Source organism: Nylanderia fulva, unplaced genomic scaffold, assembly GCF_048542155.1.
Source record: "Nylanderia fulva isolate GAGA-0341 unplaced genomic scaffold, ASM4854215v1 Scaffold64, whole genome shotgun sequence".
NCBI classification, from domain to species: Eukaryota; Metazoa; Arthropoda; class Insecta; order Hymenoptera; family Formicidae; genus Nylanderia; species Nylanderia fulva.
In genome coordinates this window covers 303161-322095 of record NW_028190742.1, presented here as the reverse complement: position 1 = coordinate 322095, position 18935 = coordinate 303161, and the positions used below count along the sequence as shown (strand labels likewise).

Here is an 18935-nt window from a genome sequence, read left to right as displayed (position 1 = left end):
GGATAGTAAGGGATTTCACGTTTCATGAACTGGCAGCACTGGTGAACAGCTGCATATAGTACAGCCACAAACTTCTATCTGCTTATATAGGTTTGTTCTTATTTATTGCTGTATTGGTGAACTAGTGCAATGAGTTAAAATGAGACAAAGGGTTTGTTCTTTATTGTTGCACTAGTGAACTAGTGCAGACTGTTGCAGCAAATTAAAGTAAAACAAAATATATTTGTTTCTTACTTTAACTTATTGCATTAGTTCATCAGTGCAGCAATAAAAAACAAACCCAAATATATTTTGTTTCACTCTAAAGGTTTGTTCTTTTTAACTGAACTGACTGCACTAGTTTAGAGTTTATCTCTTTCCTTTCAATATAGTAAATTCAATAGAGTAAAAAAGATAAATTCTGAACTAGTACAGCCACTTTAGCTAAAAGAACAGACCTTCTTGGGTTGTTCTTATTACTGCACTGATAAACTATGCAATAAGTTAGAGTGAGATAAATATATTGTTTCATTCTAAAGGTCCGAGCACAGACTTTTGCATAACGCATGAGCATAAGAAATTTGATTGGTCTATGAACGTGCATAACGCATGTGTATAAGAAATTCAACCAATCGAATTTCTTCTGCTTCTTGTGTTATGCGTTATGCAAAAGTCTGTGCTCGGGCCCTAACTTACTGCACCAGGCTGCACTAGTTCACTAGTGCAACAATAAAGAACAAACCTCTTAACTTACTGCACCAATGTACACTAGTTCACTAGTACAGCAATAAAGAGCAAACCCTATAATAAAATGTAAGGATAGCCATATATATATATATTAGGCAGAACTTGATATGCCGTTTTTCTTAGTATAAGACGTGATATACATATAATATACACATAAACATAGTATAAACATAACACAACATCTTAAGGTAAAAATAAAACAGTATAGTAAAGGCGAATTGCTATTTTGGCAGAAAATAGCCAAAGCTAATTAAAACTTATTATATAGTAAATTTACTATCACCAAGTTTACCACCTAATAAATTTACTATAATCGCGAATTCTGATTGGCTTCAGCTTTTCTACTTTCTACTTTTCTGCCAAGGTATGAATTTACCCTTATGCTCGTTTCCAACGTGAATTATTCCAATGTATTTTGCATTCAACTTTGATCGTAGTTTAATCTTTAGTCAACTTGTCTTGCTATCCTTTAATTCGTTTAAATCAACATACACCTTATCCATGCTAACTCTAATTATATTTATATCGAATGATGTGATTGCAATGCATAATTAAAGGAGAAACATCGTGTAATTTGTAAAAATTAAGGTAACATTTGAATTTTTTAAACAAATTTTTGAATCTCTCTCTCTCTTTCTTTTTGAAACTTATGCAAAAAATAATTTAATAATATAAAAATAATAAGTTTAATAATATTACTATAACTAGTTTTTTCAGAGAAGAATGTATTTATATCTATATGCTTGCACAGGCACTATTTTTGCTTAGGCAAAACCTCCATTTTAAATTCAATGTTATACAAATCGTTAAAATAGAAATCATATTCGTTTAAATTTTTTGTATCTTCTGTCGATATATATGTTTTAATATCTTTATTATCGGATGATGATTAAATATTATAATATACCATAATAATTAATATCTTAAAATTTGAATACAATATATATTATTAAGTACAAAATACACTTCAAATACTGACGCATTATCTTCTATTAAACGCTGTTCAAACTTATTATTAATTGACCAAAAATTATCATTACCATTGACAAAGTAATAGTACCTCGTCGGTGGCATTACACACTGTTCAATTAATAAGTTAAACTTTCACAAAAAAATTTATGAAACTCAAAATATTATATTGAGCAGAGTTTAAACCATTAAACTCTAATAATACTAGAATGTGCATTGAATAGCCTATCGCGAGCCAAGTTACTATTCGCTTACGTACATTACCGTCAAAAAGTTTAAAACTAATAAAATTTATTTTAATTTATCCTTTCAAACCAAAAAAATAATGGAAACTATTTTCACTTTTATAGTGTTATTAATATGATCTTATAACAATTAATAAAAAAAGAAACAATCAGCGGAATGTCGTTTTTATTCTTCAACGTAATTTTTATTTTGCATTTTTGCCGTGATTTTTATTGATTCACTTTTCACGCTTCAATTTTACGTTTTGTTCGCATGATTCTGTAATGTTAAAGTAAAATCGATAGATTTGTCAGTGTGAAGCAAAACATTTTATCAGAAACTGTACTAGGGTATCAACGTAGTAAAAAAGCGCGAGTTTCAAAAAGCTAGTTTACGAATAGATTTAATATTATACGGATATTTATATATTTTACGGATTTTTTACAATTCTGCAGATATTTCAATATTCTGTAATTTAAGAAAATTAATATTAATCATAATATTGAACTAATTTCTCCAAATGCTGATAACAATTAAGGAAATAAAAAAGCAAAATATTTATAACACATTTATTTGATTAATATATCTCGGACACCTCATAGATTGTGCAACAATTTTTGAATTTCTTAAGAATTATTTAAACTCAACAACAATTTTAGTCGTAATTCAATTTTTTTCTCGTTCTGATTTTTATATTACTAGACAACACAAGAGCGCACTTTGCATTAGTATTGTTTTTATTTTTATTTTATAACTGTCAAATTATTAATTGTCGCGATGACAGAACTCGATATATACTTTCAATTTAATAACAAAGCAAATCGAGATAAACAATCAGCACCGCAGAAAAACGGCAACAATACTTACTTACCATTTTAAAAGAGACATAATTTTATAATTTCCGAATTTCTTTATGTATTACATAATTTTAATTCGCCAAATTTTTATTATGTACATAATTTTAATTTGCCGAATTAATATTACAAACATAATTTTAATTTGCCAAATTCATATTACAAACATAATTTTAATTCGTCAAATTTCTATTATGTAATAATTCGCCGAATTTTTATCATATATATACATAGTATAAATTCACCAAATTTCCATTATGTATGTACATAATTTTAATTTCTCGAATTTCATGGAAATTAGAACATAAGTTATGTTCTAATTAATTTCCGAATTTCTACTATGTTGTATACATAATTTTAATTCCCAAATATTTATTATGTGTATAAATTTAATTCACCGAATTTCTGTTAGGTACCTAATATTAATTCGCCAAATTTTTATTATGTAGATAATTTTAATTTGCTGAATTTCTAATATGTACTATAATATGTATATAATAAAAATACAGAAATTAAAATTATGTACGTAATAGAAATTAGGTGAATTGAAATTATGTACATAATAGAAATTCGGGCATTAATATTATGTACACAATAGAAATTAAATAAATTAAAATCATATGTACATGATAGAAATTCTGTGAAATAAAATTATGTACATCATAGAAACTCAATGAATTAAAATTATGTACATAATAGAAATTCGGAAAATTCAGATAATGTACATAATAGTAATTTGGCGAATTAAAATTATGTATATAATGGAAATTCGCTTCCTTACATTCTGCTCTGCTGTCCTCTTGGCAATAGCATTAGGTTGAATGACAGCAAATGCATTCCATATTCCATATTAATATGATCTTCCGAATGTGTACGAATACGCGAATAAATGCAGAACAAAAAATAATTAATATATTAATATATTTATATATAAATTTTATTTTGACAACTGTCAAACTGTTAACCCTCTCAACAACTGCTCGATACTATGAATCGCAGAAGAGCGACAACAATGTCAATAACATGCCTTTTTAGAAAGGGGATTATTTATGTGTTCCATAAACTTTTATCTTCTTCGCTTGAATTAATTTTATTATGTGTTTCTACCATCACTTTTTGCTTTAGTTTTTAAAGCATATATGACAATTAATAATTATCAAAATTGAAAATCTTGAAAACGATTGAACATAAGAAAATAATTATTTTCACAAAATAATTATTTATGATTATGTTAGAACACATTCTAGAAAATTTATGTTTCTTTTTCCTAGAAATGGTGTTTTTTAATTATTACTATAATTAATATAAACTTTTACGAGTTTAACAAAATTTAATGACGTGTTATTTCAAAAATGCAAAACTTTTTTTATTTTTACCAAACTTTCAAGTTGTGAGTATTATACAATTAAATAATCTCTTGAACATGCTAGATATTACTATACTGCAAAGCAATTTTGTTTATTGAAGCTATTATCAGATAGATAGATCAGATTAATAAAATTATTTTTTATTTTCATGTCCATTTTAAGAGAAATAATATCAATATTGTTTGATATTTAGAATCGATATTATTATATCATTCTCCCGTATAGTATTATCCCGTCTATTAATAAATCTGATCAAAAGAGACTATCAAGAGAGACTTTAAATAATCTTAAATAAACATTAGGCCATTAATATTTTATCGATAATTTACATGTATAAAAATATAAAGATAAGTACACATGTATAAAAATATAAAGATAAGTACACATGTATATAATATACATATACATACACATATGTCCAAATCGCACTTACTCAAACTTTCATAAAACAGGTTCAAATTTTGGTTATGTGTTGTCAACAATTTTATTTTAATGTCAATGATCTCCTAATGATAAAAAATTTATTTAAAGTACCTCTAGATCTATTTCTCAATATCACATCCCGGGAAATAAAGTTCATGTATAATTATATATAAATATATATAAATGTATATAAATGTATATAAATATATATAAATATATATAAATATATATAATTTATATATAAATATATATAATTATATAAAATTATATGTAAATATACATAATCTTATACACGGTTATATATATATGATAATAATATATAATATTATATATGATTATATATAACTATGTATATAATTATATACAAATATATTTAATTATATATAAATATAATATGTTATATTCAATTATATAAAATTATATGTAAATATATATAATTTCATACACAGTTATAGATGACAATATATACGGTATAACATCATATAAGATTATATGTATAGAACTATATATGTATAATCATGATTACAGAAAATTTGTCCATATATAATTATATGCAAATATTTGATTGTATATAATATATAACATGTCATATATTCAATTGTATAAAATTATATGCAACTATAAAAAACTATATGTATATAAAAATTTTCTTTCTTTATTGTATATACAGGGTAACCCATTTTAATCAACATACGTAAATATCTCGTATAGTAAGCAAGATTGAAAAAAATATTGCGAACAAAAGTTTTTTTGACTATGAGAGGAACATAAATGGTGTTATTGAGATGATCTTGTATAATCATTTAAAGGTCACGTAAAGGTCACCTTTAATTTCTTAAATGGAACATGCTATTTTTCATTACATATTCTTATAGCTTATCTAAAGAGCTTTCCAAAACCCTATAATAAAGTGTTGTTTGATGAAGTACTTGTCAAATTATAAAAGTTTAAAGTTTACAATTTTTTGGCATAAAATGTATATCTTGTAAAATGTTCAGTTTAAATCAATGACACCATCTTATGTCCCCCTCATAGTCAAAAAGCTCTTTCGTTTGAGACATTTTTTCCATCTTGCTTACTATACAAGATATTTACGTGCGTTGATTAAAATGACTCACTCTGTATATAAAATCAAATATAATTTTAATCTAACAGACAAAATTTAATTTGTATATGAATCATTCTACGTCAATCGCGGACCACCTTTCTGCAGAAAATAGATTACAATTTAATAGTACTATATGATGAGATATTAATCCCAGAAAAATTTCAAGATGAGCATAGACACAGTTCCTTAGATATGAAGAAGTGAAAGTGATAATTTCTCATAAAACTGACTAAAAATCATCACTTTCCCTTTTGTATCTCCGGAACCGAGTCTATGCTCATCTTGAAATTTTACTGGGATTGATGTTTCATCTGATAGTACTATTTGCTTTTTATAAAAAAAGTTTGAAATTCGAGATCCTAAAAATAAACGAAATTTACTATCACTTTTTGCTAAAAAAAGTATAATCTTTTGAATGATTATATTTTTAATAAATCTTGCACCTTGAAAAAATTTTTAAATTGTAATCTATTCTGGGCAGGAAAGTAGCTCGATTGACGTGGAATGACTCATATATATTTATATATTTGATTATATATATATATATATATATATATATATATATGTATACATTATCGTGTCATGATATGTACGATTAACTTTGATAGCTGACAACATTATCTCATAGTAATAACGTATATAAAATTATGCATTAGATTATATATAAAATATCTTTTAAAATGTTAATTAAATTTTATGAGAAATGTGTTATAGTAACATTTTAAAAATATAAAAAACAATATTTAGTAAATAAAGGAATTATTAACGCAATACGCGTGTCGTATAGCAGTAAATAAAGGAATTATTTATCTTGTATATAAATTTCGTCATAAGAATTATATAAAGTTAGCCAAGTAGTTATTATATACATATATTTATAATATAATTGCATGGTCTGTTTTTATAGTTGAACTAGTTGCACTAGAATTTATCTTTTTCTCCTTCCAATTTGTTAAAGATTGATTGTAACATACAGTATCGAAAGAAAATGTTCACCTATTCAATTATTGACGAAAAAACTACAGAAAATTATTAAGAATTAATAATAACATAAAGCTCAATTAGAAAATGAAGTTCTCGTCCGATCATTAAACTTAAGCAATGTTTGAGCATGATCAATATTTATTGTAGATGGATGACCGCTTGGGAGCATTATTATTATGTATAATAATATATAACTATATATATTTATATATAATCATATATATTTATATATAATCATATATATTTATATATAATTATATATATTTATATATAATCATATATATTTATATATAATTATATATATATATATATATATATATATATATATATATATGAGCATATTTCATATACATTTATATATAAAGTCTTATATATATTTATATATGATTATATATATATATATACTTTTTTCTCAGGATTTTACAGATTAAGGTAGAATACAATAAATATAAAAAAATATAAAATTAAAAACATTTATAAAATTCTATTATAAACAAGAAAATACAGCATTAAATGTATACTGTTATTTTTTTATAATTGAAACCGAATTATACTTATTTAAAGTTATATAAAATATATACAAAACTATACCTATAACAAGTTCTATTTTGCAATTAGTCGTAAAATGTTCTTTTTTTAATAATGACTATTGAATTAATTTTAGAATCATGATTTTTTTAATAAATTACATTTTAATATAATTGCAGAATTTTCTTAAAATAATTTGTATAATTATTAATTGTTTAGTTAGAAAAAACATGGTTTAAATAAAAATTTGCCAATGACTCTTACGTATAGTGAATTCTAAATAGTTTTATTCCATATATAAATGGATAAGAGTTACATATTTGATATTGGAATTCGCAAAATTTATTCTTTATTTTATAAAAGACAAGTTTGCAATGCTTTTAACTATTCCCAATAAATTTGCTGATTTTTAGTAAAATTATCTGTTTTTCTTTGCATATATCTATCATGTATCTTATTAATGTAGATGTCTTAATAAAATGTTTGTATATTTAGTAATGTATATTTAGTAAAATTTATATTTAATAAATAATATTCATATATGTATATGTGTATTTTATAATATGAAATAATATTGAAAAAATACATCAAATTTTTTTAAATTTGAGGATTATTATTTTTAAAACTCACATCTAAATATAAAAATAAAATCGCTAATAATGTTTGAATATGATAAAAATTTAGATTTAATTTACAAAGTTGAAAATTTATGAGTGAAAGAAATTAACTGATTTAAAAAATATTTTTTATATGCACGCACATATGCATAATATCTATTAATTTGATATTTATTTTTCGATTGTAAAGAGATAGCAATCACAAAAACAGTTTCTCTATAATTGTTATCAAAATAATCGCATAGCAAAAAATAAATATTTGTACATATATCAACTGTCTAATTTAGTTTTTAATCGATTGTTATGCTATCAAAATTAATTGAAATTATATTGAACAATTTTTTATTGTGTGTCTGACAAGTAATTTTTATTTTAAATAAATACGAGAATTTCATAAAATACATCAATGACGAATTTTAATTTTCTAATTAAACAAGTACAATAATTTTTGACACATTGCTTTATTTAAACTTTAAACTAAATATCTCAAAGTGTGTATGGACACAAGTGCACATATGCATTTCAAGCTATGCAAACATTTTTTCGCAGAAATTTAAAATTCGCGGAAATTTAAAATTCGCAGAAATTTAAAATTAGCAGAAATTGAAAATTTATTATATAATGCATAATTTCTGTTTTTTAAATTAATTTTTATTTATCTCGAATATATTACAAAAAATTTTTTTAACATTATTGCTTATTTCCAGTTGATTAATGATACGCAGCTTTCGCAATTAGATAATATTCGAAAGTCTTGAAATGCTGTCGTATATAGTAATTCGGAAAAATGTTATCTGAAAAGTTCTCTTATCAGAGTCCGTATCCAATATGTATAAAAAGAATTAATATAATCATAAGATATTTTATAATCATAATTTAATCTATATGTTAATCACTCATTGTCAGTAGAGAGTCATTCAGCATGTATAATCCGATAATGATCGCTTACCGAGACAAAATGATCGATAAAGTCCAGATTGCTCCTGATAGAGTTCCTTACCTAATAGCCATTAATCATTCATCACTCGTCAAGCATATTATACTGCGTAATAGTCGATATTTCTGATGGTATCAAAAGCGACATTGACTTGGCTGCGCATTCTTGCCTGCAATCTCAGCGGCTGCTTCGACTTTTTTTTAATCATAAATGAATAAATAATACAACAGAATTAGCAATACGAGATGAAAATGATATGAGCATGTATATAGAGAAAATTATTTATTTTAAAATTATATGTATATTATTTAACAAATAATTTAATTTTTATAAAATACCTTAGTTAAAAAGGTTATCAAGAGAAAATTTAAAAAATATATATTTAATTTTCAACATTTAAAGTGATTTTTTACAGAGACTTGGAATATAAAATTTTAAAAATTTAAATATTTTATCATCATTAATAAACGCTACTCTTGGAGTTAATAATTTTTTAAAAGTGTTTTTGATTAGAAATGGAATAATTTTGTTTAAGAAATTTTATATTTCTGATGACATTCTGATAAAGAGATGAAAAAACAGATCTTTTTTAAGCTCTTTCACAAAAGTTGAAAAATTGTCTAGACTATTTCTTTGTGAAATGATAAGACGAACTCACCAGTGTATTATATTTCTCCAAAGTTTGTTTCTTTTTCTCTCTTTAATATAAGTAAAATTTCAAACCAATATAATTATATTGCAAGGAATAAATTCAATAAAAATAATAATAACTTGACACACTAGCAACAATTTATTCAAAATAATCAAATTTTTTTTATTTTTTTTTTATCAAAAATTTGATTATTTTGAATAAATTGTTACCAGTGTGTCAAGTTATTATTTTTATGGAATTTATTCCTGACGATATAATTATATTAGTTTGATATTATACTTTGATTGGAATATGGATTTTTAACAACAAGGCTTTTACAATATGACAAATTTAAGCTTTGGAATTAAGAACACCTTATTACTTAATGGATCAAGTTAAAATAAAAAATCTGTTAATTTGTATCGTATAACACATTTTTTGACTTGTTCTTGATTGTGAGTTTCTTTTGGATAGAATTTTTGCTTAATAAGGACCACAAACTATGGTCGAAACGTCGCAAAAAAGTTATTATTATTTTTATTATAAAATTCTCATTAATTGAAAAAAATTAAACATAATAAAAATCTTGCTCTAGGATTAGAGATTTCCTTATACTATATTTGATAGCAATATTTAAATTCATGTTTAAATTTATAAGCAGAAATATTTTTCGAACGTCGACATTTTCCTCTTCTAATGTATGGAAAAATGTATGATCCATACATTTGGAAAAAAAAATGTTGAACTCGCGATCTTAAACTACGTTCACATAAATATCTTCTAATTGTTTGATCACTAATTCTGTGAGGAAGATCTTCATTAGCAATTTGTCGCGCAATCATCGTTGGTGCGCGTCGGGTGTCGCTAATGCTGGTGGTAAATGGAAAAAATGTATATGGGTAACTTTGATATGCCGTAACTCCGCGAAAAAAAATCGTACGAACATGCTTTTTTTTAATTTGTAGGAAAAAGTCCATATTTTACAAAAATTTGGATAAGATTTGCGAAAAAAATTTATTTCACCCCGTAAAGTTCGTCAAATTTTGCAAATTTTTGAAAAAAAAATACACCTCTTTTTAAAGGGATGGAAAGAGGGGGAGAGGATAAAATCCAAATGAAATGAAAGTTTTTTAAAGCAGAGACTTCACCCTTTAAAACAAAAAGAATTTGTTTTCAAATGCGATAATGTTTCGCGGAGATACGCTTATTTGAATTTACGCGGATATTAATTGCGTGTTGCGATAATTTTTTGACTATCAGTGTAGTATATGTCATATAAAATTAGTAATATGATAGTTATTTTGAAGAAATATTAAATTTTATCCGAGAGATAGCATAGAGATTGTGATTTTATGCAACAATATCCCCAGCAAACACCGATATAATTGTTACATTGCTATAATAAAACGGAATATAACAGGTAATATAACGTGTACGTTACATGTAACATCCATGTTAGTTGTAATTTCCCACTTATAGATGTAACATTTTAATATAACATATATTACATTGTAGTTATATTGTAATTATATACCAAATAGCACATTGATGTATTGATAAGTCAGTGCTATCTTGGGATATAATGACAATATAACTACAATGTAATATGTTATATTAAAAATGTTACATCTATATATGAGTGGGAAATTACAACTAACATATACGCTACATGTAACATGCTTAAGTATATAATATTTATATATTGTGTTTGCTGGGTCGCTTATTAAATAATTTCATAAACTTGAGAAAAATATATGCATGAAAAAATGATAAAGGATTAATTGTGAGCAAATAAAGAAACAAAAAGTAACTTTTGTTTTTCAATTATTTTTATACTCAATATTTTACATACACATACATAAAAAAATATCTTTTTAAAATCGTCTTTACAAGAAAAATATACAGTATAGAATAAACAATGAAAATTTTTTTAATATATAGAGAATAAATGTATACCTATGTATAAAAATATAATATGTAATCTTAGCAATGCTCTGATTTTATTGCTTAATCATCTTTTTTCCCTTTCTCTTTTAACAAACATACTTTAAAAAACAAGAACTTCAAAGAGAAATAAGTTGTAATTTGCACTTAGGCGTTAGTTTGCTATCAATCAGAGTTTTCTTGTTTGCCACAACATTTTTTACGCATCTGGAGTTAGACAACATAGCGCCCTCACTTTCGGAGCGCGCCAACTGGTAAACATTGTTCAGGCACTTGCTGGCTTGCAGGACAACATAATTGGATGTGGGCAGAGCGGTGTTAAATTCGATATATTTTGCGTCTTCTTCGAACCTTTTGACGACGTCGTTGATTCTTCCTAATTCGTTAAGAATGCAGCTATACATTTTAGTGTCATCATTGTCAAAGCAGTTTACAACGACTTCCTTCAATTCCTGTATTAATGATTCGCCGAACTGTTAAGGAAAATTATTACAATTAGAGAGTTTAACTTGCATCAGCGATTCCGATTAGAACTCAGTTTTTCGCAAATGCACTGTGCAGTAAAGTGTCTAATGTAATTAAAAAGAGATATACATTATTCCGCTCTATTAAATTTTTTTAATTTTTTTAAATTTCCCAAAATATTGCCAATTATATTAGAGACCGATTTTAGAGTAACTTTCCTAAACAGCACCAAAAATTGTCAAAAATTGGTGCATAAGACATCTTTAAGATGTTTTAAGAGGATCCTAAACGTCCTTTAGTTTCAGTCCTGTTTTATTGACAAAATGTGAGATTAAAGAAACTATAAATCTATTTATTAGCTATACGGATTGTTTTTTTACCTGAAATTAAAGCGCTTTGCAATTTGTTAAAATTAATATTTTAATGTATACAGGAAAAAAAATTTATCAATCTGTATAATTTTATATGTCTAGATTGCAGAATTCTTGAATTTTGAGAATTTTAGGTAAAAAACAATCCGTATAGCCACCGACGAGGTATTATTAATAAATTTATAGTTTATCTAATCTTACATTTTGTCGATAAAACAGAACTGAAACTCATAAGGACGTTTAGGATACCTTTAAGATCTTTGGGATATTATATCATAAGATTTCTTCACGTTAATTATTCAAATAAATTCTTACAAAGGATCAAATAATGTATTTAAATTATAATAATAATGAAAACTTACTGAGACGAGATTATCTATAAATTTGAGACTCTTCTTGATGGAGGTCTCAGCCAAATCTTTGCATTTGTTTGCGGCTTTATATGCTGTGTCACTGTGCTGACTTATGCCACAAAAATTGGTATCGTAGCAATGTTGCGCATCCTTATTCTTTGCCTTAGCAGCATTCACTTCTCTCTAAAAATGTATAAATCATTATAGCAATAGAATAATATACGTTTTAATATATTATTGAAATAATCGAACATATTATGTACATTATGTTTTATTGAATACAATTATCAAAATAACAAGTATCGAATGTTATAAAAAATATATACAATCTTAACAATATTAACAAATTATTCAATAGATTTATAGAATTCTCGATATAAACTTGAACTCCGTTTTGACTTATAAAGACGAAATAATTATGGTAATATATAATGCTATTTTGTTTAAAATAACAATAATTTTTTAATAAATAATAATCCTTAAGGTTGCCAGTAATAATTAATAAAAAACCACTCCTCAATGTTTAAAGTCGACCAGACTGGCAATAATTTATTATAAATAATTATTTGAAATACAACAACGTTTCGGCTGTCATTGCAGCCCTTTTCAAGTACATCAAATTTAAAACAGTAAATCAACTTCTATGCAAACTACCGACAATGTTAACGCTTGTTTTGATGAACAATGTAAGACTGACAGAAGTAAGCACATATTAAATAGATGTTAACTGTTCACAAGAATCTTAGTCACACAGAGTGACTAAGATTCTTGTGAACAGTTAACATCTATTTAATATGTGCTTACTTCTGTCAGTCTTACATTGTTCATCAAAACAAGCGTTAACATTGTCGGTAGTTTGCATAGAAGTTGATTTACTGTTTTAAATTTGATGTACTTGAAAAGGGCTGCAATGACAGCCGAAACGTTGTTGTATTTCAAATAATTATTTATAATAAATTATTGCCAGTCTGGTCGACTTTAAACATTGAGGAGTGGTTTTTAATAATTTTTTAATATTTTCTCTCTTTTTCCTTATATTTATATAATATATTTATATTACTTATATTTTGGCAAAACAGTATTATTTTTAACATTTTTAATATATAAGATAATATTTTATTATATTGGAATATATTATAATATTGTTACATTGTTAAATTATTTAATGTTCTATATAAGATATCTTGTGTTATATCTATAGCGTTAAAGGTTAAAGCTATTTGTTATAGTCATAATTTTATATAAATAGTAATAAAATATGACATTATAATAGTTCTAGTATTTGCCTCTTATCATTGTTTTATCAATTTAATGTTCTCTTTATTATCGATACAACATCAAAATATTATTGCGTCAATTTAACTTTTAGTACGAATTATTACTCACGCGCATCGAAGCGAGCAATAAATTGACATAGTCTCCATATCTGTCCATTTGCTCCCACCATCTTTCCGTGACTGTGTTGAGAGTATCTTCTTCCGTCTCTACACGAACATGTTTGGTTTGCTGTATAACACTCTCCACCTTTCTTATCGTTTGTTTCACTTCGAGCTTTATAATTTCCAAATCCTTCGATATTAGATCAGTCTAGAGAATTAAAGGATAAACATTATATTAATCAATATACAGTATTATTTTGAGCCAGCACAATTCTTGCAATTCTCTGATCAATTGTTAGAAGTTAAATGTTAAATTAATTTTAAGTTAGTCGACGGAAAACAATATAAAAATGGAATTTATATTTTAATGAGAGAATAAATTTAAAATAATTTTTTTCTTTAACACATACATTCTAATCGATCGATATTAAAAATGATTAATCAAACACTTACTTGAAAATTTTCTTGACCATCTTTTGCCACGGTGTAATTGATTTCGGATATTAAATGTTGATCGGTAGGCTTTGAATTAATATCCTATGAAAAAAAATTATACGAAGAAATAGTTGTATTTATTATAAATCATTTTACATACAAACAGAAAAACTTACGGTAAAAAATACGGCGAAAAGACATAATCTTATATAGATTTTCATACTTGCTCACCAGTGGAAGTCTGTTAACACGAGAAATCGACCACTAATTGTGATAAGTATTACATCAATTGCGCCTTTTTATAAAGGATGATAAAAAACATTTTGACAAGCTTCGAGAGATAATAGAGAGAGATCAAGATAAGCAATTAGATATATATTACTTAACAACCTATATATTCGTAATAGTCTGATTTGGGAGATATCAAACCAAAAGTGTAACAAATATTTCATTATATATATATATATATATATAATTAAATATTTGTTCAAATGTGTGGATAGCTTGAGCTTGCTTTCAGCGATTAATATACTATAATAGCCTTTATTCAACTTTCCAAGTATTTTTATTTGAGTATTATGTAATATTAAACAGATAAAATATGTTTCTTTTTAAGGGAATCCCTCAGCGAACAAATAGTCGTAGTTCATCCCTCATTTTAAAATTAACAATATTGGTAATTTTACCGACTAATTTTCGAAGAATAATTACTGATATTTTGAATTTCACATTATAAATCATCTAGATCAAACATGTATTAGAAATCTATATATACATAACACACTTTTTGTTACGTTTAATACTATTATAGATTTGAACGTATATAAATATGTATATGTATTGCTGTTTTTTGCTCTATTATACCTACAACGCACATACGTATGAATAGTAATAATGCAAACTATACTTTTATATTACACTTCTAATTTAGATTTAAAAGATAACAATCTTTTTTTATGTATCTTAATCTCAGGTATCTTTTTGTTTATATTCATATATATGTATATTTTTTATGCACATAATATGATGAATTGACAGCACATCTGTCCTTCATAACGTCATATCAAGATAAAAGTTGATAAGAAAAACTGTAATTTTGTAATTATTTCTCGTTTTTCATATAAAATCAAACTTTTTGGGATTATTAATGTATGTATTACAATCGTAGAGAAGCATTTTTAATTCTATCAAATTAAAGCGACAAAAGATTAGAAGTATGAATAATAAAAGCAAAAATTTGTCATAAATATATTCGTCATAAATTGTTTGTCAAAATATTTTTCTATCTCCCTGAATATATAACACATCTCAATAAACTGTACTGATAAGTGCGAGCTTTATCACTTGTATAAATTATGAAAATAAATCATAAATTATTAATCAGATTAGATATAATTGAACATTTCACAAAAGAGATAGCGCATATACATTAAAATATCCATTTCTACATATATATAAAGATAAAATGCATAATTCAATTTCACAATTTTATGCGTAAAATGTTTAATAATGATTAATCTCAAATAATATAAAAAAAAGGGAGATATATATATAGAGAGAGAGAGAGAGGAAAATTATATTGATAAATAATTTAAATTTTTTACAATTATTTTTATTTCTCTTTTAGAACCAATTGCATAAAATTAATTTTCAAAAGTATATATATATATATATATATATATATATATATATATAGAGTCTCTCATTAGGTTAGGTTACATAGCCATAGTATAATTAACTAACGTAATTTGATGTTGAAATAATTATTTTTACTATCTGGATAGTTATATTAACCTTGTTTCAAAATAGAAAATATATACGTATAATATTACAATGTGTTTTTTTATATTAACAGTCTTAGAAATGTTTTCAAAAATAAAATTTTAAACAAAATAAATAATTGTTGAAGATACAAAATAATGGTGTTTTATAAATATTTTCACTCTTCTTCCGTCGTAGTAGGTTCTTCCGTCGTAGTTGATTCTTCCGTTGTGGTTGGTTCTTCCGTCGTAGTTATCTCGGCCTTTTCGACACACTCCGTAAAGTTCGTCTTAATCGAATCTCCCTTCGAATATACGGACGAGTAAGCCTTTTTCAAGCAGTTGGTGGCTTGTAGAACAACGTTGTTAGATACGTGCGCGACAGTGACCTCGGCGGAATTGGCGTCGCTCTGTAACGTCCTAATATCAACCTTTATTCTGGCCAAGTCGGTTATGACACAGCTTTGCATTCTGTTTATATCGTTATCAAAGCAGGTCAAGAAGATGCCGTCCAGATCTAAGGACAGCGCGTCTCCGGTCTGCGGAAGAAAAAAAGTTAACCTAATTAGGATTTTTTTATCTAGTATATGAAGCACATGATCAGGTGCAGGATGACAAACTAAATCGAAAAATCCTCAGCCATTTTTTAATCTGAGCTTTATTTTTGACGCTATAAACTGTTAAAGTTTGCCAAATTAGGCCACGCCTACTAGGCGGTGCTTACGCTGTAGTCACACGCTAATTGATAGACTTTAACAATTTATAGCGTCAAAAATAAGGCTCAGATCAAAAAATGGCTCGGGACTTTTAGATTTAATTTGTTGTCGTGCACCAGATGGTGTGCATTGTATATACTTTTGTTTAGTTACACCCTGTATATATGTTAATTAGTTGATATGAAAGATCGCGATTGATTATTGTAATGTGCAATAATAATAATAATAATTGTCAAAATAACATACCGAAACGAGATTGTCGATAAAACCAAGAGCGTTCTGAACCGCATTTTCAGCATTATTATTGCATTTGCTACCTTCCTCAAGTACTACATTGTCCATTTGTTCGATGGCATCAACAGCCTCCTCGTAGCACATTTTTACATCCTTGCCTATTGTTGTAGCGGCGTTCACATCTTTCTGAAGACAAATATAAATAAATGATATATATACATACAAACAAGTAAACTACTAAAACACATTTATGTATATTTTTCAAAGTTGAAGTTATTAATTTTTTTTAGATAATTGTTTTTAGTAGTAGATTCACTTTTTTGATAAACAATTATAAATTAAAATTCTAGGTAACAAACATACGTCATTTTGATGTCGAATGACATCAGTTTGCTATTTCGGGATCATTTAAAATAAACGATAAAATTTTAGTACATTATTTTTAATATAAAAGCATTTTGTGATGCAATCTATTGTAATATAATATCACAATAATATTATTTCCTCAGATAGCAAGTACACATTTGTAATACCAAATGTCGTTTCTTAGATGTTAAATAATGCATGTATATTTATCATCTGAGATCGTCGATTAAATTTCTTTCCACAAATTGATATTACTAGGCATAATTTATTTTGTCTTTTGTATTTTTTCCACATTTTTTTATAAAAATATTCAAGTACACACAAAATTATGCTAATAAATTTATTTCTTTATCAAAGATTTTGATTTATCCTTGATTTATTAGATTAATAAATAATTATGATAAAATTAACTTGTATTGTTCAATTGTAAATCAATTCAAATGATTACCTTAATTCCATCGACTAATAGAGTTTTGTATGATCTATAACTCTTTCGTTCTCCCTCCCACTTTTCCGAGACTTTTTCGATGGTGTCTTCTTTGGCCTCACTACAAAGAATTTGAAGTTGGCGTATGATATCATCTACGTTCCTTTTTGCTTGTCTAACTTCAAGTCTCAAACGTTCCAAATCGTTTCCTAATATTGGAGTAGCATCGATCTGCGATCAAAAAATAAATGCAATAAATGCGATGAACAAGTGCATATTTTCATCATTTTTTCTAATTTTTAGAATTAATGTTGAAATCGATAAAATTATTACAAAATTTTAAATATTTAAAAGATAGAGAAAGAAAAAAGAGAGATGCCGATGATTTTCGTTTAACAAAGCGTTTTATCTTAACACATAAAAAAATAAAATCTAAAAATGTTACATTTTAATTTTTTTTACAGGAAACTTACAGTCCAAAATGCACCTAAAAGGCACAATACTGCGAATGTGGATTTCATGATTGTTTATTGATGATGTGGATGTCGCTTTTGATTTCACCAAAACCTCGGCCGACTGACAAGTAATATTAATTACGCCGTTTTATATATACAATGTCTTTTAATCAAATACCTATAATGATTATTTTGATAACGATCATTAAGATAACGAATACAGAATTTATCTCCATATTTACGTAATAACCGTTTTATCTCTTTTTATCGAGATTTCATATCAATGGCAGCCACATAATTTATTTATTTTTATTCTACGTAGGATATGAGAATTTCGCGAAAGTATCTATTGATGACCTATATAATTTCTAGATTAAACAAATGCGACTGTTTGTTCTTATGACAAAATAACAACAAATAAATGATTATTCCACTTAAGCTAACACAAAATAAGTCAAATATCAAGAAAGAGACAGATATATATCACACACATACACACACAAATTTCACAAATATATTCCTACTTCACAAAAACTTATTATATATAACGTCGGTTCTTATTTTTGCTAACAAAGAGAGAGAGAGAGAGAGAGAGAGAGAGAGAGAAAGAAAAGAAGAAAGGAAGAAATAGGAATAATAAAAAAAGATGGAGAGAAAGAAA

At 25.7% G+C, this 18935-nt stretch overlaps 2 protein-coding genes across 2 annotated transcripts; both read right to left on the bottom strand.

Annotated features, from left to right (window-relative positions):
• Window positions 1-11254: 11254 nt before the first annotated feature.
• On the bottom strand, window positions 11255-14572 carry LOC114929787 (uncharacterized). Its single transcript, XM_029301464.2, has 5 exons — window positions 14493-14572; window positions 14335-14418; window positions 13889-14089; window positions 12512-12685; window positions 11255-11786 (listed from the first exon to the last, which is right to left on the bottom strand). Exons 1-5 carry the CDS (start codon window positions 14535-14537, stop codon window positions 11433-11435), a joined length of 858 nt encoding a protein of 285 aa, XP_029157297.1. The 5' UTR covers window positions 14538-14572; the 3' UTR covers window positions 11255-11432.
• Window positions 14573-16079: 1507 nt separating this feature from the next.
• On the bottom strand, window positions 16080-18818 carry LOC114929788 (uncharacterized). The gene is made up of 4 exons (XM_029301467.2): window positions 18293-18818; window positions 17841-18050; window positions 17039-17212; window positions 16080-16615 (listed from the first exon to the last, which is right to left on the bottom strand). The coding sequence occupies exons 1-4, from the start codon at window positions 18338-18340 to the stop codon at window positions 16256-16258; spliced, it is 792 nt and encodes a 263-aa protein (XP_029157300.1). The 5' UTR covers window positions 18341-18818; the 3' UTR covers window positions 16080-16255.
• Between the last annotated feature and the right edge of the window lie 117 nt (window positions 18819-18935).

What these genes read in the sequence shown, in the direction of transcription:
- LOC114929787 (XM_029301464.2), bottom strand. Translation starts at nt 14,537, where the DNA reads ATGAAAATCTATATAAGATTATGTCTTTTCGCCGTATTTTTTACC. An exon ending in TTTTCGCCGTATTTTTTACC is followed by an intron (nt 14,419 to 14,492) that starts GTAAGTTTTTCT and finishes TTTTTTTCATAG; the next exon opens with GATATTAATTCAAAGCCTAC. An exon ending in ATGGTCAAGAAAATTTTCAA is followed by an intron (nt 14,090 to 14,334) that starts GTAAGTGTTTGA and finishes TTAATTCTCTAG; the next exon opens with ACTGATCTAATATCGAAGGA.
- LOC114929788 (XM_029301467.2), bottom strand. Translation starts at nt 18,340, where the DNA reads ATGAAATCCACATTCGCAGTATTGTGCCTTTTAGGTGCATTTTGGACT. An exon ending in TATTAGTCGATGGAATTAAG is followed by an intron (nt 17,213 to 17,840) that starts GTAATCATTTGA and finishes ATTTGTCTTCAG; the next exon opens with AAAGATGTGAACGCCGCTAC. An exon ending in TTATCGACAATCTCGTTTCG is followed by an intron (nt 16,616 to 17,038) that starts GTATGTTATTTT and finishes TTTCTTCCGCAG; the next exon opens with ACCGGAGACGCGCTGTCCTT.